Consider the following 24543-nt stretch of genomic DNA (forward strand, 5'->3'; position numbering starts at 1 on the left):
AGCTGATATAGCTAACTCCCTAAGGAAATTTAGAGAAGTACAAGATTTTGATAGCTTAAAGGTAACAAAATTCAGGGAATTGAGATTCAATTCAGTATTCAACTGCAAGAACAAGATTCCTCTCATCTAATAAGAGGTATTAGATATGAAAAAATAAAAATAAAAACGAATCCCAAATTTCAATTGCTAGTTATTAAGAACTATCACATATATAAATATAGAGATTTTCATAACCAGGGGTCTCCAACATTGGCATCTGGAGGTACTGTTTGGTCTGGAATGTGCTGTTGGGACTGCAAGACATTTTGACCACTGCTGTTTTGAGAACTAGCATTTGCTTGTTGGTTTGAAATGACTGTGCTACCTGCTTCTTCATTTCTTGGTTCTGAAAGTGCAGATGTTGGTGTAGTGCAGTTATCTTCTGCACCTGTGGTTCCAGCAATTTGTGCGGGAACCCTTACCATATCGGAGCTGGCAAGCAGACTGGGAGCTGTAGGAGGGTCAGCTGATTGCCTCCTCTTAATTTCCTTGCCGATGTTCTGCTTGAAACTGGCAATAATGAGCTGGTAAATCAAAACAAATATAGCGTGAGGTTCCCAAAAACGAACAAGCTGGTAATACAGTTCAATTGCAAAGAAAATTCATAAATCCTTGAACTCTGTATTCTGTAAACAACAGATTGTAGACAAGAGACATAAACATCTAGTGGATGCTTTATGAATAGGCAAAACCTACTTGAATAGGGCCAGCTGCGATTAAAGAGCCTGCAACACCACCACCAAAAACCCGGCCATCAGGTTTAGCTAGGGAAATACTTAGCATGCCAATTTTGCGATTCGAACCTCCTGTTTCGCTGGAAGTGAATGATCCAGATAGAGATAGAATTTCGAAGGGGCCCTATAAGAAATGAAAAATCATCGAGAATGCACATCAGAAAAAAGGAAAAGGAGGAGGAAGAAACAAATTAAAGGAAGTTTTTTTCTTCAGGTATGATCATATCATACAACATATCTCAAAATCCCCCCGGAAGAACCAGGCTGACGCATAATAACACTCGAGACAACACCAGTAGCTGAAAGAATGCAAACTGCTCGAGCACCCTTTTGAGAAAATGCTAGTAACTTAGTAACAATATCCTGCAGACCACAAAATAGAATTAGAACATCTTGACACAGGCGAAACAATGAGAAGCACTGTAATTATACAAAAAGACTAAGCAAATTAACTAAATTCTCACATATTTTACAGTACCTCTCCAGTATGCACGGGCACTACATGAGGGGTGAAGCTTCCTCCTGCTGTTTCTGCTGCAAAACCACCTTTACATGGAGAATTTCAAAATAAAATTAAGGGGGCGGCAATTTAAGAACTTTGACAAAGGAAATTATATAAAAAGTAACAGAAATTCACACATTTTGATTTAAAATCAAATTTTACAATCTCCTTCAAAAAATTAAGCAAGAGATTTAAGCTTGCTCTCACAAAAGGAAGTCGTGATTTTTTTTTTCTTTTATTACATGAAAGATAGGATTTAAAATTTGGGATAACATTTACAAATAAACACTCTATTAAACTAGAGGATTCTCTTCCTTCTCACTTATTGCCACATTCTTCAAAGAATTAACACACAAAAAAGGAAGTCTTAATTCACAGCTCATTCTATATATGATCTGAATACATCCCAACGATGATTAATACAGGACGCATAACTTTCGCACGTGAGAAACAGGAAATTTTTTTACAAAACAAGCAAACCATTGAATATTAATCCAACCTATAAATGAAAGGAACAAAGCAACACAATACCAACTAGTACTCCTTACAATAAAAGCAAGTGCATAATTTGAGTACTCACCAAGGGAAGCCAAGAGTTGAAGTTTACCAGAACCACGGGGCCTCCCTCTAACCCGTTTCTCGCAACTCGAAAGAGAAGAGGAAAGGCCCGGTGGCGGAGACAGAGGAGGTGATGATACTAGGTTTGCACCCACATCATCCTTCCTAGGTCTCCCTCTCTTTCTTTTCAAGGTGTTTTCAACAACACTCTCTGAGCCTGACCCTCCAGAGCAGCCTGTTCCACCACCACCAAGGTTGTTTGGCTCCAGAGTATGATCACTACCACCTGTTGCCACCTTGTGCACCACCTGGTTGCCTGCTGGGTCATGATCCTTTGTTGTTATTATAAAAGGAGTCTGATCAGAGACTATCATGTTCTTCTCTTCCATGCAACCCGTGACTACAACATAAAAGGAAAAAATAATAATACTAAACACATGTTAAAGGAAAATAAAAAATAAAAGAGAGAATTTTTTTATGTGTTAATTCTTTGAAGAAGGGTTTTGAACTAACAATGGTGGTGTGGAAAAGGCGCCATGAAAGAAACCTATATGTTGAAAGATTTTTTTTTCCTTGGGATTATGTTGTGATTACTAGGCAATACTATATAATGGAGAAAAAACAGAATTTGTTTTTAATTAATTCCTTGAAATATTATAAGTGGGTATTTTGGATTTTCTATTAGAAAAGGACAAGTATTGCGGTTACAATATTTATTACTGGTTTTTAACTTCTTTTTTCTCTTAGGGAAGAGAATCTGCTTTGATTAATAAAATAAAAAAAAATATCTTCGATGCATTTAGTAATAAAATAATAATTTTGTTAATAATTAAAATTGATTTTTTATTATATTAAAGAGATTTTATTTCCAAAAACGAATGGAAAATGATGTCATATTTATCGCTGATATTTACTTTTGAAATTTGATTTTTGAAAATTTGGTGGATTAAACAAAATATAATTTAAAAAACTGGCTAATTATCCAATGCACCATATATTGTAGATACTAAATATAAATCTTACTTTATAAATTTATATATTGTAGATACTAAATATAAATTTGAAGTTATATTTTATAGAATATTAAATATTTTGACGTTTTTTACCAGCAAATTCGACATGCAAAAATAGGCAAATATATAATCAGATAATAATCATTATAAACTCGGTTCGAGCCCAACTCTAAATTTAGGTTTCCAGAACCAACCCACAACACCAGGGTTCTATTTACTTGCACCGTCTGTATTCAGCCTGATCCACTGAGCAGATGATTGAGTCCAACTCGCAAGCTTTCGGCCAGTGTTCTTGATAACAACAACCACAACTTGCTTGCTAGACAAAGAGTCATAGGCAAAAGCAAGAATTTCTCATTGAAATATTTCTGATTCGTCAAGCTGCAAATCTGGTTGTGCTTACAGCATGCCGGTAAATATATTTTTATCAAAAAATATAGATTATGCAATTAAGCTGCCTCCTTTTTTGTCAAACACATAATCACAGCATTCATCTACACAAGAAGTAACTGAAATCAACCTTGCATTGAGGGTTTCAAGAAGCACATTGCCATGAAAGGGAGTGCCAAGAAGAGCAGCAACAATTCAAGCTGGAGGAGGAAAGAAGAAGGGATTGGATTTAAGATAACTAGCCTGCCATGGCCTCCAGAACCTAGCCCATATATACTCAAATGCTTTAACCATGGGGGACAGTGCAAACCCAGCAAAAACAAAATGCAGCCATCTGCTTCAGAAGAAGGCAGGGATTCGGGTCTTCATTCCCCTCTATCCAGGATAATTGATAAGCATATCGATTGTCTTCTCTCTTATCTTTTTATTATACTTCATCATTCTCGTATCATATGTGATTGTTTACAGAAGTTTAAATAAACTTTTTACTTCGAGCGTCATTATTTGCCCATGGACAACTCACGTGTTGAAAGTGCTTTCGTTTTATATCCATGAACTGTCTTCCAATCGTAGTGTACAGTATTCTGCCAAAAAAGATTTATCTTGGTGTTATACCAAATCAAACCAACGCGGTGTAAGTTATGAGTAGTAACATATTCATCATCTAGACCGAGCAAGTGAAAAACTTAGTTTTTATTTTTTAATTATTATTCAAAATAGAGAATTTTAGAATCTTTGAAGTTTCAGAAAGTTAATACAAGTTAGAAAATTACTAGGAAAATAACAAAGTTTGAACAATATTATTATTGAAAATAACGATTAAACAGAACCGTTAATGAAATAATAATTATTTTAAAAATCATGTCACTTCTGATAAACATGTATAAAATATCAATTTAAAATTTTATGGAGATTTAATGGTAAAAAAATAAGATTTAAAATCCAATGATCAGAAAAAAATAAATCACCGGAAACACACTGGAGCTCTAGTTTTTACACCATCGATACTGTTAGAAATATCTCGACAAGACAATTCTAACCATACCTTAAAAAACCACCAAATATGATTGTAAATTATCATAGGTTTTATTCAGAGTTAATTTAGAGTTAATTACAACCTTGTTTAGTGTTCTTGTTGAAATCTTTATAATAATACTGAAAGTATCGAAAACAATACTCCAATATATCCCAGAGACTCACTCTTTTTTTTCTTTTTTCTTTTTTATATATTTATTTCTCTTGCCATGTTATCTTATCTCTTTTCTTTTTTCTTTTTTTTAATTATTGAATCTTGAATTTCACTTTCCAACTATTATAACTTTATAAAAATTTGGATTGATTAATTAATTTGTAAAAAAAAAAAAAAACATTATATTGAAACATGACCAGTTTTATCATCTTTTTCATTACATCATTCACCACAATTATTAAAAAATATTTTATTACATGGAAAATTCTTCAAGCCAAAAAATATTTTAAACGAAACAAAAGTATCCTAAAGCTTCAAGAATTTTCTTGATATGGATGTGGAAATGCTGCCAATGGACAAGGACTTGAGATGGCTTGGTGTATGGATGTGGTCATCAAAGATCCCCGTATAAGCAAAACCAATAATTTGAATTAATTAGCACAAATTCCATAATTTAAAGGTTTTGCTTGCTATTATAATTAATGGTCCCTAATAAACAGGAAACCCTTGGGGAGAATCATGACTTGAGACTTTCACCCATCGAAGCATATATACAAAATGAAGGTTTTCTACTTAGTAATCGAACAAAAGCCGAGAGAGGAAAATAAGCCCAAAATGTCATTTCACGGCAACCGTGATCATCGCCTTCTCCCATCGCGAATGATGTTCCTCTCATCCCAGATCGGACAGCTACATGTAGGTTTCTTGTTCTTCCACTTAGCTCCACAGGTATAACAGAACTCGTATCCACATCTGTCAGAACAAATAATAGGAAAGGAATGAAGTTAGAACGGTGTAGGACAAAAAAGTCTTTCGCTTATTTAACCATGACTTCTTATTCCATGCTGTATCAAATTACGATAACAATAAACAAGATGCAAAAAATTGCTGCAGTAGGGCAAGACTGCTGGGTTTTATAGGTGACAGCTGGGTTCCCCCCATAGGAAACCATACCATTTTCCACCAGTTCAATGTATATAAACGAGAAGCAATATTTTCCAACAAAAAAGGCAGTAGATTAGTGCTCCATTGAGAAATAATAGGTGAAAATAGCAATAAGTGTCCAGTAAATGATACAGAGCACGGTTACCTGCAAGTGATATGATAGCAGCCTTCAGCAAGTTCCACCATATTTTTGCACATCACACATTGGCGCCAAAGTTTTCTTTTTGCAAGGCTATCAAGCATCTTATCTTCCCTGCGGGGATAAGGTTTAGATCTTTTATAATCATAACAGGTCATATTGTAGTGCCATGGAACTCTGCAGTTGATGCAGAAAAAGTAATGACATTTTACACATTTCCTGGCTCCAGATTTTTCACCGCCAACAAATGAAGAATTTGTATATTCCAACACCTCACTTTTTGACATTAATGCAGAGCATCTTGGATATGGACAGTAAACTTTCTCTGTAACAGCAATAGAAGCTTCCTTTTTCCTTTGGCTCATTATATCAACTAATTTTGGGTCCAGGAATTCCCCACAAGTCTCAATACTAACTTCAGATTTACAGCCTTCATGAGGACACTTAGCCGTTGTCCCTTGAAGTAACTTCACTTCAACATGCTGTTTCATACAGGGAAAGCAATATCTATGAAAACAGCCATCAACTGAGAATATATGATCTACATCTGTATCTTCATAGCATATTACACAAGTCTCTTTCAGTTTCCTTTTGCCTTTGCTATTTTCTGCAGGCCAAGTGATCTGAGAAACTATGGCGTCTTTTGCAAATCTAAATGCAAACTTGACATCAGAGCATGCTACAAGGGACGGCTTACAATCTGCAAACTTTTTCTGAAGACGAGACACCTGATTCACCAAGGTCGAAATCTTACTGTTTTGTGGTTGAACAGCACCAGTAACCTGCATATACATACAATTTTAACCATCCAATAGCAAGGAAGCTTAAAAGACTGAAAAAGGAAAGTGTCAGTGCTGACAATAATGACTAGCAGCTAGAATTTCAACTAACTTAGCTTTGCCGAAAACAAGCCACTGAATGTTTCAAATTAGGAATCACAGGAAGTCTCAATTGAAGCAAATAGGAAAAGGAAAACAAATAAAAAATTTACCACACCACAACAATGATATTGCGGACTTCAATTGAAGCAAATGCTTGTCACTTGCAAAATGATTTGTGACAGTGGACAGACTCGGTGCAGGGGTACTTCTGGCTGACAAGGACATCAGGTTCTTCTCATGGGAAAGGTTTGTAACGGGGCTAAATTCATCAGGGGTACACTGAGGAAAACCATGCTGGAATGACACCGTGGGCAGAAACAACCCGTGGGACAATGTTGAAATCAGCAGCGTCGACAAAATTAGCAGCAGGGGCTGAGTCTAGACAATGGATAGTTCAAGGCTTGACAAAAACACTATTGACATGAATGGCAACGTGCATGGGCAGTGGCAGATTCGGTAGCAGTGTAAGTCTAGTGATTCAGCAGGACATGGGTTGATGTTCAGCATGAATTCTGACTTGGACAGCGGACAGTCCAAGGCATGCTGAGACACAGTAGAATGACAGCATGGGTGTTGACAGTTGGGCAGTTGGTTTGTGGGAGGCAAGCCGAGTTACAGCAGTTTGTGACAGTTTATGGCAGTTTTCGGCAGTTTCTTGTATAGGGAGAAATGGTCAGGACATGTGGAAAAGTGTCTAAATCTGTGTGGGAGCTTAGGGACTGTTTTCTTTGTAACTTCCACTATGTTCTAATATATGTAGGCTGTAAATATTTACAGTGTAGCATGCAAGGCAGTGACTGTGCATGAGTTCCATGTAATAGTTTAGTTGACATCACTTGTATACTTCAAACAAATATAGACAGCACAAAAACATTTTAATTTGATCTCTGGCTCTGCAGCTTGACCGTGTAACAACCGGTTAGGATTTAGCTTTGAATTCGAAATTTCAGTAACCAGAATCATTCCTGTCACATTGTGGATAGTTTTGAAAGCAGCCATATTTTTGGCTAGGATCTAAAAAAACAAGGGCATCCATTACAATCCAACCAAAGTAACATCCTGAAAGAGGAGGCCTTAAAACAGCCCAACAGTAACATTTTCACAGTGAATTCCAAAGGCTAGTTGCACAAAGACACTATTAAACCAGTGCAAACACACCCAAAGATGATAACAGCAAAAGTTTCTTTACAGCATGAAAAGCTCCTAGGAAGGTATGTTTCTTGTTCAGTGGCCCAAAAAGCTAGTAAGCTTATCGGTAAGAATTTTACCCGTTTTAAGGAGCAAATCAAATATGTTTTGAGTTTCACCATCATTTACAAATAATATAGGATCCTCTATCATGTAACCTAATGAACCCATTGTAGTTTTTTGGGACACAGTTTATAATCAAGGTAACATTAAGAGTTTCGAGACAACATAGTTTATAATCTTGAAGAGAACTATCATGAGATTGGTGATAAGAGATTTAACTGCATAAAAATCATACCCAAAACAAATCCAGACAAGTCAAAGAATGACTCATCCAAATAAACTAAAATCAGGCATTAAAAAAATTAAATCTTTAAAGAAAATCATAATGATAATAATAAAAGGAAACAAAGTAAATTCACTTACATATTGGTAGAGCATAGAGTGAAAATCAAGCATTAAAAAAAATAAATCTTTAAGGAAATAATAATGGTGGTGGTGTGGTGGTTCACTTACATATTGGTAGAGCATAAGAGATTTAACTACATAAAAATCATACCCAAAACAAACCCAGACAAGTCAAAGAATGACCCATCCAAATAAACTAAAATCAAGCATTAAAAAAATTAAATCTTTAAATAATCATAATAATAATAATAGAAGAAGAAGAAGAAGAAGAAAAGAGTGAAATTCACTTACATATTGGTAGAGCATAGAGTGGTCAACAAAGAAGGTGAGGTTTTTCAAATCCAAAGCAAAAGCAGTGTTTAACCCTTCAATCAAAGCCTGGAGCTCCACTGAAACCCCTGCACAACTCTTATTACTACTACTGCCTTCTGCACCAACATCTATACCCTTGCTAACTTCAAAAATCAAATTATCCTTAGAATCACAAATGGCAACTCCAATTCCACCCACAATTACCTTCATATCCCTGATCCTCTCTTCACTCTCCACTCCCTTGCTATACACCTTGAATAAACTAACCCTCTCTCCATTCTCGAACGGGTCTTCGTAATCATCTCCGTATTCCTCCCATTCTTCGTCAGGGATGTTCATGATTTCGCTAGCGACTTTTTGATCATGCATTCGACGGTCCAGATCTTCTCTCATTTCTCTCATTAGATTCTCACTTTCTTCACGGTCCTTGCGTTCTTGATCCAGCCGCTCGATATCCTCCAGGAAAGAAGTCGAGCAGCAGTCGAAATCTTCTGCTTCTGCTTCTGCTTCTGCTTCTGCTTCTTCGTTTTTGGGAGCGGAGGAGGAAGATGGCGAGACCGTTGAGGGATGATGATTGAGGATGGAAAGGGAGGCTGTCATCGCTTCTTGCATTTGGAGATTGAATGCCAAGTCGAGATCAGAGTTTAAGGTTTTGGCCTCTTCGATTTCGCGGCGTTGCTCCGTCAGCACTGCAGACTCCATCTCCATGTCTCGGAGTCGTGCGATCTTTCGTTTTCTAGGCTGACTAGGTTTTTATATGTTGACGATCAGAGCTGGCTGGCGTGATCGGGAAGTCTTAAACCGGTTCCTCAAATTTTAATTTTTTAAAAAATATTATTTTTTTATATTTTTTAAAATATTATTTAAGATCCCCGTAATACACAGCAACAAATAAATTATATTTATTAATTATATTTTATAAAATAAAAACTATACTCACTTCATAAATAAAAAATTCAACTATATTATTTTAGAATTGGTACTTAAAATTAAAAATATCTAATTTTTATCATGCAATCAAGTAAAAATTATTTTAAACATAAAATATCAAACTCGATTAAGTGGATGGATCATATTATATGTGACTATAATTATTCAATGTGGTATTATATTAATATTTCTTTAAAAAAAAAAGTTATAGATTGAATCATGCTTTTATTAGTTGGGGTTACCCTAAACTCATGAAATCAATCAATTCAGCTCAAGGTAGCTTTTACATCATCCAATAAAAAAATTATACCACACAGTGAGTCTAAGTTAAGAGATTTACCTACTCGTCAAGTTATATTTGAAAATGTAGTTGTTGTTATTTTTTAAAGTGTTTTTTATTTTAAAAAAATATGTTAATAATATATTTTTTTATTTTTAAAAAATTATTTTCGAGATCAATATATCAAAGTAATTTGAAAACATCAAAAATATATTAATTTAAAAAAAAAAAAAATCAAAATTTTTTGGATATGTTTTTTGAAAAGCACTCCAAAAAAAAAAATGCCCCACGCTTTTAGTGTTTTTTTTTTTTACATTTAAAAAATATTGATTTAATCCGTGATACATCATGAGTCAAAAGACTAGTTGAGTTATAAACGGAGATGACACCCCTGATTCCATGAAACCGAATCTTGAATGGGGTTGATGCACTTGAATCCACTTGTTATGCTTGAATAAAACATGCATGTATCGAATGAAAACATGATCATTAGGCAATGATCAATTCAAGTTTAATACACAGAAATGATCAATTAATTGATTGGTCGAGGTAGACCTATCAATTCAAGTTTCATTTCCTCGACTTATGTTAGTTGGATCAATACAAAACACAGCACGAAAATCAACTGTGTCAAAGCCTTTTTTGGGATCAAGAGTTGTTTTTACCATGCAAAAATTACCGATGCCATGCTTCCGGATCAAAGATTCTTGGTGGATCATGTCAACAATGGCCTCGATTTTGATTATAATACGAATATCTAACTTTTACTTATAATTCTTGGTGGATCATGTCAAAAAATTATTCTTTATAAATAATACGAATATCTAACTTTTACATATAAGATTTTGAAGTTCATAGATAATGAATTTATTTTTTATATTATTAAATTTAAAATAATAGAAAGGTTAATTTCACATGATATTTTTTAAAATATACATAAATAATCTAGTTTAAAAAAATCATTAAAAATGTGATTATAGTTGTGGTTTAAAGTATTTTTTATTTGAAAATATATCAAAATAATATTATTTTCAAGGTTGTTAAAATCGCGATTTTAACACGGTATGGAAAGCCTCATACAAACTCGGATCATAAAATCGGATCGTAAAATCGTAAGGAATTTTAAAATACATTAAAAAAAATTTATATTTCAAATAAAAATTCATATATAGTTCAAGTACCTTAAAAAACATGCTTCAAATAAAAATTCATACATATTTCAAGCCTTCAAATAAAAATTCATACATAGTTCAAACATCTTAAAATACATGGTTCAAATAAAAATCATACATAATTTAAAATAACTTTTTTTTGACAATACTTGCACAAAACTTTTCTAGAATTTTTATCAACATCTATCCCATGCTGCCATTCCACATCAAGTCTATTACCAAAAGTATTTTTTCTAGATGCCATAAGTTCAACAATTCAAGAATCAATTCAAATCAGCCCTGTAATCAATCCAAACATTTTATAATTATAATTAATTTTGATATTAAACATCCAGCTATAAAAAAAAAAAAAAACTAATACTGCATTCAAAAACTAATACTGAATTCAAAAACATTTTAGATAATACTGCATTTAGATAATACTGCATTAAAAAAAAACTAACAGAAACTAATATTAAACATTTTAAATAATACATCATTAAAAAAAATAACAGAAACTAATATTAAGCATTTTAAATAATACAGCATTTAGCATTTAGTAACCGGGGATGTTTAACCATAATTCCTATCCACAGCTACATTTTAAATAATACAGCATTTAGCATTTAGTAACCGGGGATGTTTAACCATAATTCCTATCCACAGCTACATTCTTCTTCTTACATCTAAAAGAGAATCAACATTTCTCTAACCTCAAACAAAACCGCAGGAGACAGAGAGACTAGAAAAAATAGAATTCTTCCCTTCTCTTCATATATAATTTTCTACCCTCTCTCTTTCTCGTTGCCTCTTACTCTTCCCTTAAATTCAAAACAGGTAATATGTTTGATTTGTTCCCTCAAATTCTTCCTTCTTGTTTTCGGTGAAAGACCCATTTACAGAGTCACAAACCAGCAAAATATCACAATTCAAGCAGTCGGTGAGACCCATTCACAGAGTCACAGACCATCAAAAAATCACAATTCAAGCAGTCGGTGAGACCCATTCACATACTTGTTTTTGGTGAGAAACCCATTTCACATACCCATCAAAAAATCAAAATTTTCGGTGACATAGGGGGCATGGACATCAGGACATGTCTGCAATTTGACAAATAAATTACTCTAGATTCTAAATTTGCAGAAGGTGAAATGAGATAAATGGAATAACTTACGATGGCTGGTGGAGACTGGAGACTGGTCACTAGTCACTAGAGAGTCGCCGTTGTTGTTGTCTGAAATCTAGATCTCACGGTGGCCGGGGAAAAAGATGGTTGTTCCGGTTCTGTGATGCTATTTGCTGGAACTTGGACGGCTGAGAGAAGGAGAGCAAGGATTTAGTGACTTGGGGATTTCGATTTGTTCCGGTTCTGTATTGTGTGAAACTGTGAATTGTGAAAGATTGAAAAAAGATGAAGAAAGATGAAGATTTTGGTTTTGTTGCCGTGTTGCGAACTTGCGTGTGACTGTGTGCACTGTAATAGTTAATAGGCTGGCCGGCCATTGCTTGACACGTGGTGATGAAGAGAACAGTGGCACCCATTTTTTGTTTTGTGACAGACGTGTAAAATCGGGTGTAAAATCGTGATTTTGCGCGATTTCACCCGATTTTACCTATTTCCGAGTTTATTGAACGATTTAGCACGTTTAGCCTATATCAACTCGTAAAATCGTACGATTTTACGAGTTGACTCGTGATTTTAACAACCATGATTATTTTATTTTTAAAAAAAATATTTTTGATATCAGTATATCAAAATAATATAAATATATATAATTTAAAACAATAAAAAATATATATTTTTTAAAAAAAAACTACGTTCTTAAACACTATCTAAAAAATAATTTTAGTATAAAAAATGATTTAATAATTTATCAACTACATGTAGAAAATAAAAACGAATATAATGACAATATACTCAATCAATTTGATCAATAGACCTAGGTAGATCAATTTAATCTTATTTGTTGAATTTTTTACACAAACATAATTACACGTACCATGAATACACAAAATGATTAATATTTACTTGAACAGTTTTTACTATTAGCGGCAACACCACCCGTTTATATTTAAAAATCTTGGCGGGCTACGTAGTTAAGTGGGAGATGTTCCCGCCAATTCGCCCAGTTTCATGTTCCATTTGAGCCTTCTGAAGTAAAGTCAAGGAAAAAAAACACCAGTGCTTGGACCTTGATTTCATGTCCCCGTTAACTAAATCGGGCGCGACTCCGAGTCAACTCGTTGTCGCCACGAGTGGATTATAAGATTCCCGCTTTGTTAAATTTTCAATAGACATGAATTTTAAATGATGTAAATATTTAGCGGACGGTAAGCTTAAGCATTTTCATTGTCGAGAGGGTGTATTGTCTACAGGTAGGCACATGTGGCGTTTGCTATCCAACACGCCGTGATCCAATTAATGGGCCCCGCTCACATGGTCACTAGCCGCCTTCCTGGATCGTGAAGAATGAAGATCATTTTAGGGGGTGGTTGAACTTGTTTCGTATTAATGTTTTTAGATTTTTTTTATGATAATCATGTTAAAAAAATATAAAAAATTATTTTAATATACTTGTAAATATTCCATTCGCTTGTATATTACTGTTCAAAATCGGAGCAAGAAAATCTAAATGCTAAAATATTTGTAAATTTCGTTTAGAGAAAGCCAACAAAATCGTGTTGTTTTATATTCAAATACCAATTATTAATATATTCCTGTAATATTTACCTCGAAGCATGTTTATTTGTGATTTATACCCATGTCAAGATTTATATATAATAAAAGGTTGTAGTATATATTTTTTTTATAAATATATCACTTTGAAAAATAATTTATTTAAGACTAATTTATAAAGAACTTAATATCAGTGTGCAAAAATTAACTTAGTTATATTTTTAACACTAGACATAAATAAAACCTTAGTCAGATGGAATTAATCACAGGTAAAGCCTGTATTATAATATGAATTGTTGGGGAAAAAAATAAAAATAAAATAAAAAATTTGATGCAGTTATTTATTTATAGTTTTTTATTATGAACAAAAAGGAGTTGTGCTTTTAGTTCACAAATCCATCAACCCATCACGTTTTGATAAATAAGGAATGACATGATTTATACTCTCCTTTTGTTTTAATTATTCTTTTTATGTTTACCTGTCTCGTTTTATTTGGTTATTTTTAAACTTGAAGTTTTATAAACATTAATTTTTTTATTATATCCTTCGGTATATTTTTAATTTAAGAATTCACAAACATTTTAAAACATGCATCAAAATAATTCATTATTACTAGACTTAATGATTTTTAAAAACCATTCAAGTTCTGTAGTGTGTAGTATATGTAATTTTTTATTCAACTTTTAGAAATTGCTGTGGTATCATAAAAAAAAAGTCAAATTATAAAATGCAATCAGAAAAACAAGAGCGAGGGTGTACACTCTTGCCGTAAGACTGCCTCCATCATACCAATCCTTTTTCCCCAAATTCTCTAATTTACAAAAAGGAAAAAATAAAATCCACGTCAACACGTAAATAAGAAAAGAAAAACCCGAGTGCAAAATAACTCAGATGAGTCAAACTCGGATCTGAGTCACACACGTAACTCGACATAGGTATTTTTTATCACTATTTCATAGCAGAGAGATGCCGTTCTTCTCTCTTATCAAGGCACCTTTCTCTCTAAAAAATCCTCAAAATCTTCTTCAATGTGACCGCTGAAACCTAACAAAGATAACCTGGCTTTCTCCGTAAACTTAAAATCACAGCAATAAATTTATATTCTGATAATCGAGTTCTGCTTTTTTTTTTTTTGTCAAATTGTTGATTTTTTCCCTTTTTTTTAGATACCTGGATGAGTTTTTGATCCAGGAGGAGATACAATCGAGTGTGCTATTGAATGTTTGTTTTTATTTGAGTGGAAAATTAGCGATTAAGTGACATTTTGCACTGGATTTTTAAGGATTTAGGGTTTGGTTAGATTCGATTGTGATTTTATAATGGAGTTTACGGAGGTTAAAAAAAGGGGTAGAGGTAGACCGAAAAAGAGGAAGCTAAACGAGGAGGAGAGTGAAGATAAGAAATTAGTAGCTAGTGCTTTGAAAAAGCAAGCTTTGGGTTTTAGATGGAAGCCATTACTGGGTAGGTATGTGTTGAAAGAATTTGGAAGTGGGATTTTTTTGGGGAAGATAGTGTATTATGATACTGGGCTGTATAGGGTGGATTATGAAGATGGGGGCTGCGAGGATTTGAAGAGTGTTGAGTTTCGTAAGATAATATTAGGGGATGGTGATTTCGATGATGAATTGGTTCTTAGAAGGGAAAAGTTAGATGAATTTGTTTTGCAAAAGAGTGAGAAGAGGAAGGTGGAAGCCGAGAAGGAAGTGGTGGATTCAAAAAACGAGTTGGGTGGTGGGTTGACGGTTGAGAATGAAGGGGTGCATGATGAGGATTATGCGGATTCCTCGAGTGATTCATGTGAGCATGTGCGTGCTGGGGGTTTGGGAATGGAAGTGGAGACTCCAGTTGCTCCTCCACCGCAACTGCCTTCATCATCAGGGAGTATTCGTGTGCCGGACGAGTATGTCTCACATCTCTTTTCCGTGTATACATTTTTGAGGTCATTTAATATCCGTCTTTTCTTGAGCCCTTTTACATTGGATGATTTGGTGGGGGCGATTAATTGCTCAATCCAGAACACTTTGTTGGATGCCATTCATTTTGCTTTGATGCGAGCATTGAGACGTCGTCTTGAAGCACTCTCTTCAGATGGTTCTGAGCTTGCATCAAAATGCTTGAGGTATATATCAAAGTTTTTCTACTTAATTTGCCTATTAGAGCTCTTCAATGACCGAAAATTTTATGACAATTTTGTAACATTTACTTAATTTCATAGTTTTTGTGAAAATGATAAAGTGTGGATTTTAACTACTTGGGGGTGTGGGGTGACAATATAATAAATTCGATACTCTATCTGTCATTAAAAGATGTTCTGATGGGATATTGCTCTTGCATGTATGCGTACAAATTCTGCATGTATACTTAATTCCCCTTCCTGTTTTTGTGTCGTATATTCCTGAGCTTAGACGTGGCTGGTATGTGCATGTGTTTGTATGTGATATTGTGTTTGATTTTTTATCCAATTTCTGCCAATTAATCTATGGAATTGTGTCCCACTCCTTCTGTGCAGGAGCGTGGATTGGCGCTTGCTTGATTCACTCACTTGGCCTGTTCATCTGGTCCATTATTTTACAATAATGGGATATGCGAATGGAGCCGAGTGGAAAGGACTTTATGATCATCTTTGGAAGAGGGAGTATTATTCCTTGCCAGTGGGTAGGAAGTTGATGATTCTGCAGATCCTATGCGATGATGCCTTGGATTCTGTGGAGCTAAGAGCAGAAGTTGATATCTGTGAAGAGTCAGAAGTTGGCCTAGATCCTGATGTTGTTACAGCCATTCTTCCTGATAATGGACCAACAAGGGTTCATCCTAGATGTTCCAAGACTTCAGCTTGCAAGGACAGGGAGACCATGGATATCATTGCAGGAAGCCAGGGAAGCAAGCCTTTCAGTAATTCAAAGCATTTGGGCTCCAAAGGTACTGAAAGGGATGGAAATGCATCTGATGCTGACGTAGATGGGAATGGGGATGAATGCCGTCTTTGTGGCATGGATGGAATCTTGCTTTGTTGTGATGGATGCCCATCATCATATCATTCAAGATGCATAGGTGTCGTCAAAATGTATATACCTAAAGGCCCATGGTATTGTCCAGAGTGCACCATCAACAAGTTGGGACCTACTATTTCAATGAGAACATCACATAGAGGAGCAGAAGTATTCGGAATTGATTTGTATGAGCAAGTCTTCATGGGTACTTGCAACCACTTACTGGTGTATGTTTTAGCCTTCCTTTTTTTCCCCATTTTTTGAATATTATTTAAATGCATTATGACCTACTAAGCTTCATATTATTTGCAAAACAAGTGGCATTAAAACAGCCAAAGCAGTTCTTAGGTTCTGTCTTCAAGACCGTGAGCATCTTGTCTTTTGCAATGCTTCTTAGTCTATTGATTTCCTGTTCATGTTTTCCCTCCTTTTGAATTGTTTTTCTTTCCAGGCTGAAAGCTTCTACTAGTGGAGAACCATGTCTGAGATACTACAATCTGATGGAAATCCCAAAGGTTCTGCAAACACTTTCTGAATCCATGCAACATAGATTATTATACTCAGAGATTTGCAAGGCAATTGTACAGCATTGGAACATACCACAAAGTGCATCCTCACTTTTGGAAAAGATGGAAAGAGGCTTCGATATAGCATCTGTGAAGGAAGATGCAATAATTTCTACTATATCTCTTCCTTTTTGTGAGGAAAGCCATAAAGTTCCAGAGAATGTTGTGGCTGAGAATGCAGTTACTTTAAATGGAAGCAATACAGATATTGTAGCAGTTTCATGTCTTGATACCTCGCTTGATGTATCGTTTCAAGTTGGTCCTCAGTACATTGTGAGCGACGGTGAAATGTTGAGAACAGGAAATTGCCATCTTATGAGCATGAAGCTGCATGAGCAGATTAAACTGGAGTCTACTGAATCAGTTAACCAGCTTGCTGATTCATCTGGTGTAACCCAGCAAAGCTGGGTTGACAGGTCAAGTGCAAAAGAACTTACCACATGCACATCAGCAAACAGTGTAGGCAGTCGTCTTGAGAATGAAATTGGAAATTGTTTACCAGCTTTTGTGTTTTCCCAAAGCAAGGAAGGCAATCATCCAGGATTTGAAATGGTTGAGAGAAGTTCAACAAATAGTTCTTACATGGGAACTTTTTTCAAACCTCATGCCTACATAAATCACTATATGCATGGGGATTTTGCTGCCTCTGCTGCTGCTAATCTCAGTGTTCTTTCATCTGAGGAAAGTCACTCAGAGACTCAGAAATCAGGCAATGGCAGGAAAGCTATTTCTGACATTTTATTGCAAGTAAAAGCTTTTTCAACAGCAGCCTCTCGTTTTTTCTGGCCAAGTTCTGAAAGAAAGCTTGTGGAGGTGCCAAGAGAGAGGTGTGGTTGGTGTCATTCTTGCAAGCAGCCCTCCAGCAACAGAAGGGGATGTGTGTTAAATTCTGCTGCCTTGACTGCTACTAAAGGTGTCTCGAAGATAATCAGCGGACTTCGCCCAATTATGAATGGAGAGGGAAATCTTTCTAGCATATCAATGTACATTTTATGCATGGGGGAGATTTTATGTGGTCTTACAGTCGGCCCCTTTCTGAGTGCAATTCACCGAAAACAGTGGTGTAAACAAGTAGAAGATGCTTCAAGTTATAGTGCAATAAAACAGCCCTTGCTTGAAGTAAGTTTATTTGATTTCATGTGTGCTTATTAAGTTGGTCCATTTTTTCAGCCTAGTTAACCATGGAGGCTGTTGGTCATTTCTTGAGTCCCCCTATTTGTGTGTTAAATGTCTTTGTTATTTATCATAATGTATGTCAGACTCTTGGCTTGGTTGATGTGACCTCTTTGTGTTTATTTGCAGCTTGAGGAAAATATCCGCCTTATTGCTCTTTCTGGGGATTGGGTCAAGGCAATGGACGATTGGTTGGTTGAATCTTCTGTGACCCAAAGTTCTGCAAGTATTATTGGAACCGCACAAAGACGAGGAGTGAATGGGAAACAACATAGAAAACATTCTGGTGTGATTGACGTTGCAGCTGATGGTTGCCATGACAAAAGTTTTGTCTGGTGGCGAGGGGGAAGTCTATTAAAGCTTGTATCCAACAAAGCAATTTTGCCTCAGTCAATGGTTAAAAGGGCAGCTAGGCAAGGTATATTTTTTAAACCTTTGCTGTCCCTTTGTTCTAAAATTAATTAAACCATACTTTTTGCTTTGTTTGCGTACTTTGTATTATTGAAAGTTCCAATGATATCCTAGCTGCATTTAGTAATTCTTATAAACGGAGGTAATATGAAAATTGCAATTTTTGTTTTTGTGTCATAGGTGGTTCTAGAAAGATTTCTGGTATCCATTACACTGATGATTTAGAGATTCTGAATAGAAGCAGACAGTTGATTTGGAGAGCCGCAGTCGAAAGGAGTAAGAATGCATCACAGCTTGCACTTCAGGTTTGGTATCATATTCTGTTTCTTGCTTCCTCCTCTTTTGTTTGGCATATTCTGTCTAACAGCAATTTGTCTATAATAGTTTCTAGTTGTCCAACTTGTGAAAATGGTATTGGAATTTTCATCAGGTTAGATACCTAGACTATCATGTGAGATGGAGTGATCTTGTTCGACCTGAGCAGAACCTCCAGGATGGAAAAGGTTCAGAGACTGAGGCATCGTTTTTTAGAAATGCAGTCATTTGTGATAAGAAATTTGAAGAAAAGAAGATTAGGTATGGAATTGCTTTTGGGAACCAAAAGCATCTTCCTTCCCGCATCATGAAGAATATAATTGAAATTGAGAAAACTGAAGATGGAAAGGATAAGTACTGGTTTTCTGAATTGCACGTTCCTTTATATTTAATCAAGGAGTTTGAAGAAAGCGTAGATGTCATTCCACCATCATCTAATAAGCCTTCAAATGAGTTATCTGTGTTGCAAAGAAGACAGTTGAGAGCTTCCCGCAGGGATATGTTTTCTTATCTTGCCTTTAAGAGAGATAAGTTGGACAAGTGCTCTTGTGCTTCATGTCAATGTGATGTTTTGGTTAGGTAATATTCCATGCTTATTCTGTTTTTGTTTCTAAATTCACTGCAACTGTCATCTTGGGAAAGGAAAAAATTTCACTGCAACTTACCCTGACCTTGTTATTCTCTGTCGATGTGATTTTCAGGAATACGGTCACATGCAGTTCTTGCCAAGGTATGCTTATGACTAAGTTGCTATTCTTAAATATATTGCAAAGTGCTCTATTTTGATTCTGAACTTTGAAAAATGTGTTCTAAACTTGTGTTAATCTGCGCCTCTATTTGTAGAAAAAGCAAGCCTGTATTTTTTCAGGTGATCATCGGATTTTTCCGCTGCGCTAAAATATTTACTTGTCTCTTACATTTGTAACTGCTCAAGTCACCCTTGAAATTTTCCCATGCACCCTTTCATTTGAATTTAGAAAAGACTATCCCTCATGGTAAAGTCCAAAGAAAAAAATTGTCTGAGCACCCAGTGGAAAATTGGGATGGAGAACTTTGAACGGTGCTAAAGTTCAGCTCAAACGTCCCTTGCTTTCGGGAAAAAAACACAATGTTGTGGGTTTGTTTTTGAACTGTTAAAACTGGCTACTTCTTTGCTTCATATGAGGGTGTGCTAAATGCCTGCATTCAAATGTACCATGACACTTAGGTTTACCAGCCTTACTGCAATATTTTGTTAATGTTTACAGTGCTTAAGAGTGTGTAATTATAGTCATAGCTAACCACCATCAAGTTTTAAGAAACTTGAGAATTTTAGGCTTTGAATTATAAATGCTATCATAAGTGGGCAATCAGAAGGTAAGCCAATGTTGTTTCAATATCTTACAGCCTTTATTCATAGCAGATTTACAGACAGACTGCAGGATGACCTGGAAGTTGCAAAAGAGGATGACGTTCATGATTATAATATTTGTTTTCAATGCTTTATATAGGAGCTACGTACCATAGAAGACAGCAATATTCTTTGATTCTTGAAATTGCATGAGGGTGGAAATAAGGTTTCTGTGCTTCGTTTGTTTAGGATGGAAAAGATCATATTAGGAATGAATACAATAATACGGGGATGTAACGCACTCCAAATTGAAAAACAAAACATGAACAGATCTTTTTTATTTTATTTTCTTGAATAGTTTACAGACTGACATGCTGTGTTCTTGGGAAGTTTAAGCTGCCTTTTAGATCTGCTCTTATGTTTTTCCTTGGTTATATAAGCGGATGGGAGAGTTTGATTGTTTGCACTAATGGTTCCATTTTTGTTTTATATTGTGGTTAGGTTATTGTCACCAGGACTGTACTGCAAGTTCAAGAATTTATACAAATAAGGAAGCTCAGTTTTCAGTCACCTGCAAGCGATGCTACAGTGCCAGAGCTGTTATTTATAGTGAAAAAAGTAACAAATCTCTAACCAGTCCATTTCCCTTGAAAGAACGTCATACTGCAGTGACAGTTACAAAAGACACAGGGATTAAAGTTCATAATCAACCATTAGTGTCTGTCAGAACCCAGGAGAGTTGTTCTGAAGTGAAACAAAATACTTCTGCTTCTAGTAAGGCAACAAAAACCAAAAGTAGAACCCAGGATAGTTGTTCTGAAGTGGAACAAGCTACTTCCTCTTCTGGCAAGGCAACAAAAACTGAGAGTAGATCACGTAATTGGGGTGTCGTATGGAGGAAGAAGAACAATGAAGATACAGGAATTGATTTCAGGCATAAAAGCATTCTATTAAGGGGTAGTCCAAATGGAAACTGGTTAATGCCGGTGTGTAATCTGTGCAGAGAGGATTATAATTGTGATCTGATGTATATCCATTGCAAAACTTGTTCAAGTAAGCCTTCTGCACATCATAGGTGCCATTCCTCTTTTAAGTAGAAAAGTATGGTTGTTTTTTGTTTTATGAAACATGTTCTTTTTGTCTTCTGCAGATTGGTTTCATGCGGAAGCTGTAGAAGTTGAAGAGTCGAAACTTGCTGATGTTATAGGCTTCAAGTGTTGTAGGTGCCGTAGGATAAAATCACCAAATTGTCCTTACAGGGTTGATCATGGATATGAGAAGCTAGAGGTTATGAAGCCACAAAAGAGAGCATTGGAGCAAGGAATAGGAGCTGACTCTGGAACTATTGTTGAATCCAGAGGCTTTGAGCCAACTACTCCAATGTTACCTGTTGAGAACGTGTTTGTACAGGATGATGATCCTCTTCTTGTCTCTCTTTCTAGAGTTTACCAAATTACAGAGCAGAATCCTGGAGGGGATTTGGAATGTAACGTTGCTGGACAAGGGCAGCAAAAGCTTCCAGTCAGAAGACAAGGAAAGCGCCAAGGAGATGCTGAAGATATTTCTGGGACTAATATATACCATGCCGATTCATCCATGTTTCTTGAAACAAACAGTGCCATGAACTGTGAAGGGGAGATATCTTGTGCAGAATGGGATGTTTCTGGTAATGGCCTTGAAGGTGAGATGATGTTTGATTGTGAAGATGTAAACTACAAGGATACGGAGTTTGAACCACAAACATATTTCTTTTTAACGGAGTTGCTGGCATCTGATGATGGTGGCCAGTTGGATGGATTTGATTCCTCTGGGAATGGTTTGGGAAATTGTGAAAATCAGTTTCATGCAGTTTCAGCACACGAGTTCCCAAAGCAACATACAATGGGCACATCTTGTGACGCGTCTCTGCAATCTGCTCCTAACACAATGCCTTGTAAGATGTGTTCTGACTTGGTACCATCTCCTGATCTTTCTTGTGATATCTGTGGCTTAGTGTTGCACCGCCATTGTTCTCCTTGGGTTGAGTCTTCACCTGTAGAGGGCAGCTGGAGGTGTGGCAATTGCCGAGAGTGGCGGTAGCTGGCTTTTGTCCTAAAAATTTTTGTTTTATTTTTTTGGCATGCGGGGGTTCTTCAGAGTTCTGATGGATGGGGCTGTAAATTGAACAGCAGTTGAAAAATCTCTTGTGAAGCAGGATTGCGCTGAGGTTGTGCCTTGTGAAGTAAAGATGATGATGAACCAGTTCATGCCTCATCATTGTCAAAGCTGGTAGAGAAGGTTTTGAAAAGTGCCATGATGATATCTCTTTCTAGCTCGGATGTTTTGGTATTTGGTACAACATGATGCTTCATCGCAAGTTCCCTCCCACTTAATTCATTCAGGTTCGAAGTTAAGATTATTATTTTCAAGAATTAACTGGGATAATTTGCCAAGGTAGTCCTCGATTTGGCACTCTTAAAATCTTGTGGAGTGAATTACTTCACAAGCTTAAAATATTTTCCCTGATAGGAAGAGATAAGCAACTCTTTTTTCTTATGCTTATCTGATTGCATTGCATGTATAAATCAAAGTTAAATCACAAGTTTCTTGAGATAGGTGATATTTTTAGAATGCCAGTCTATGTATTTCCTTCTCGAAGTTGATCAAGAACTGGCATTTTAGCTTTCCGTAGAATTGAAAATTTTCATCCCTACCTCAAATCTTGGATCTTAATACATCTTTTCTATTAAGGTTTTGATCAGGTACAATACAATATCTAGTGTATTCCTTAAAATTGCCTTCCATCAGCAGTTTATTATCCATTAAAAAACTGTATGTTTAGATGATAATTCGGTAGTTAAGGCATCGATGGTTTTCTTTTAAAAAATAGCAACAGTATTATAAACCAGCTACGATGCCTCAGTAACCATGGTGGTCTACAAAACCCTAATTTCACCGGGATTTTTCAGTTGACATTCCAAGGGGTGCAGGAGACAGGCTCATTCGTGTCAAGATAATGAACGACCAGCTCTTGATCAGAGGGGAAAATCCTGCAACCTGGTAGAAGACCTGGACGCTGCATTTTCTTGTATCTCTATTAACAACACAGATTTTGGGTGGGAAAAGCACAAACATTATTAAAAGCATGGTAAACACACATTTTTTTTAATCATTATTCTAATGTGTGAATGTGTTGACGTATGTACCTTCTATACATGCATGCTTCTTTTATTACTTGCTCTCTAAGCATGCTCCCAGTTACCTGAGTAAAGGGTATTCCCATGTTTTTCCGAGGGTATATTCCTATACCAGAGGAATTTGTGTTAAAAGAAAAATCACAAATCGGAAATTACCATCATAGCTAGGGATTAATTCAAGTATCTTCTTTGGAGCAGTACAATATGTCAGTTTAATGTGTCACATCTCTCCTTGCTTGTTATTCTTAGGAGAAAATGTTGGCTTTCGGTTGATTACTTTGCCTTGGATGATTAACAATACACCAACCCAATGTTTCAGAACTAAACCAGACCGGTTGGTTCAGCGGTGAACTGGCCACTAAGCCGGTCTGTTTTTTCAATTAGATCGTTTGAGTGATTGAACTGGTTTTTCAACCGGGTTGAGTCATCAGTTTTTATAAGTGATGTCATCCTCGAGTGACAAGTCGTTTACTATCATTATTGACAGATCATCAAACATGAGCATAATAGTTACTATGAAGTAATTCCCCCACCTCTCTCGTTGCTCATTATTCAGGAGGGGAAATATTGGCTTTCAATTGAGTATTGTGCCTGGGATAATTGAACGAGAAACCAACTTTTCTGGCTGATTCCTAAAGAAAGAGTCCTGTGCTGCTTCCAGTCGAGCACTGGCAACCATTTTCTCAGAATTTGAAGATCCTATATATCAGATTTTAATTATGGTATAGAATTGAAAATTAGACCTTCGCCCTATTGTGTTTGAGTACGGCAAATTTTGGATTTTGTATTACCATGGCTAGATCAAGTATCGATCTGGTTAAAATGGCTGCCATGGATGAATGGGATATGCAGAGAGCAGATTTCTAATTGTTATACAGGAGTTTAAAGGATGTGGTGAAATTGGGGTTCATTTTCTTCTATTCATTTAAGATTTCAAGTACAATTAAGGCTTAATAAATTAATGCTCGTAAGAACATGAAAATTTATTAATTAAGATGTTATTTAATTCATAAATTAATAATAAAAAAATTATTTATCCAGGTATTCTTTATATTTTTCTAAAACATTGAACTTAATACATGTATACATTGTGTTTGTACTGATATTATCTAATTAGAAATTATAACTATATATATATATATATATATATATATATATATATATATATATATTTTCAAAACTTCAAATATCATGATACAATGAATGTCAATAAATTTAACTAATTATTAATTTATCCCATGCCAG

The 24543-nt window shown here is 35.5% G+C and overlaps 3 protein-coding genes across 5 annotated transcripts; 1 reads left to right on the top strand and 2 right to left on the bottom strand.

The window, feature by feature from the left end:
* Nucleotides 1-59: 59 nt before the first annotated feature.
* Nucleotides 60-2417, bottom strand: LOC118045524 (AT-hook motif nuclear-localized protein 1). The gene is made up of 6 exons (XM_035054185.2): nucleotides 2347-2417; nucleotides 1856-2233; nucleotides 1252-1319; nucleotides 1005-1136; nucleotides 736-897; nucleotides 60-563 (listed from the first exon to the last, which is right to left on the bottom strand). Exons 1-6 carry the CDS (start codon nucleotides 2369-2371, stop codon nucleotides 228-230), a joined length of 1101 nt encoding a protein of 366 aa, XP_034910076.1. The 5' UTR covers nucleotides 2372-2417; the 3' UTR covers nucleotides 60-227.
* A 2417-nt stretch (nucleotides 2418-4834) lies between these two features.
* On the bottom strand, nucleotides 4835-9069 carry LOC118045526 (E3 ubiquitin-protein ligase RSL1). The gene is made up of 3 exons (XM_035054186.2): nucleotides 8278-9069; nucleotides 5516-6291; nucleotides 4835-5178 (listed from the first exon to the last, which is right to left on the bottom strand). Exons 1-3 carry the CDS (start codon nucleotides 9004-9006, stop codon nucleotides 5064-5066), a joined length of 1620 nt encoding a protein of 539 aa, XP_034910077.1. The 5' UTR covers nucleotides 9007-9069; the 3' UTR covers nucleotides 4835-5063.
* Nucleotides 9070-14229: 5160 nt separating this feature from the next.
* LOC118045527 (DDT domain-containing protein PTM) lies at nucleotides 14230-24372 on the top strand. 3 transcript variants are annotated; one of them, XM_073411480.1, is made up of 10 exons: nucleotides 14230-15456; nucleotides 15847-16554; nucleotides 16779-18012; nucleotides 18196-18484; nucleotides 18658-18782; nucleotides 18908-19371; nucleotides 19494-19522; nucleotides 20624-21175; nucleotides 21273-22055; nucleotides 22259-23064. In XM_073411480.1, coding segments are annotated over exons 1-10 (4986 nt in total). In that variant the 5' UTR covers nucleotides 14230-14656; the 3' UTR covers nucleotides 22261-23064. The 3 variants fall into 3 exon arrangements, 2 of the variants coding, with proteins under 2 accessions (XP_073267581.1, XP_034910078.1); XR_004687008.2 differs by adding an exon at nucleotides 23071-24372 and having other exon boundaries at nucleotides 14231-15456; nucleotides 21273-22503; XM_035054187.2 differs by having other exon boundaries at nucleotides 14231-15456; nucleotides 21273-23064.
* The last annotated feature ends 171 nt before the right edge of the window (nucleotides 24373-24543 follow it).

This window comes from Populus alba, chromosome 9 (assembly GCF_005239225.2).
Source record: "Populus alba chromosome 9, ASM523922v2, whole genome shotgun sequence".
NCBI lineage: Eukaryota > Viridiplantae > Streptophyta > Magnoliopsida > Malpighiales > Salicaceae > Populus > Populus alba.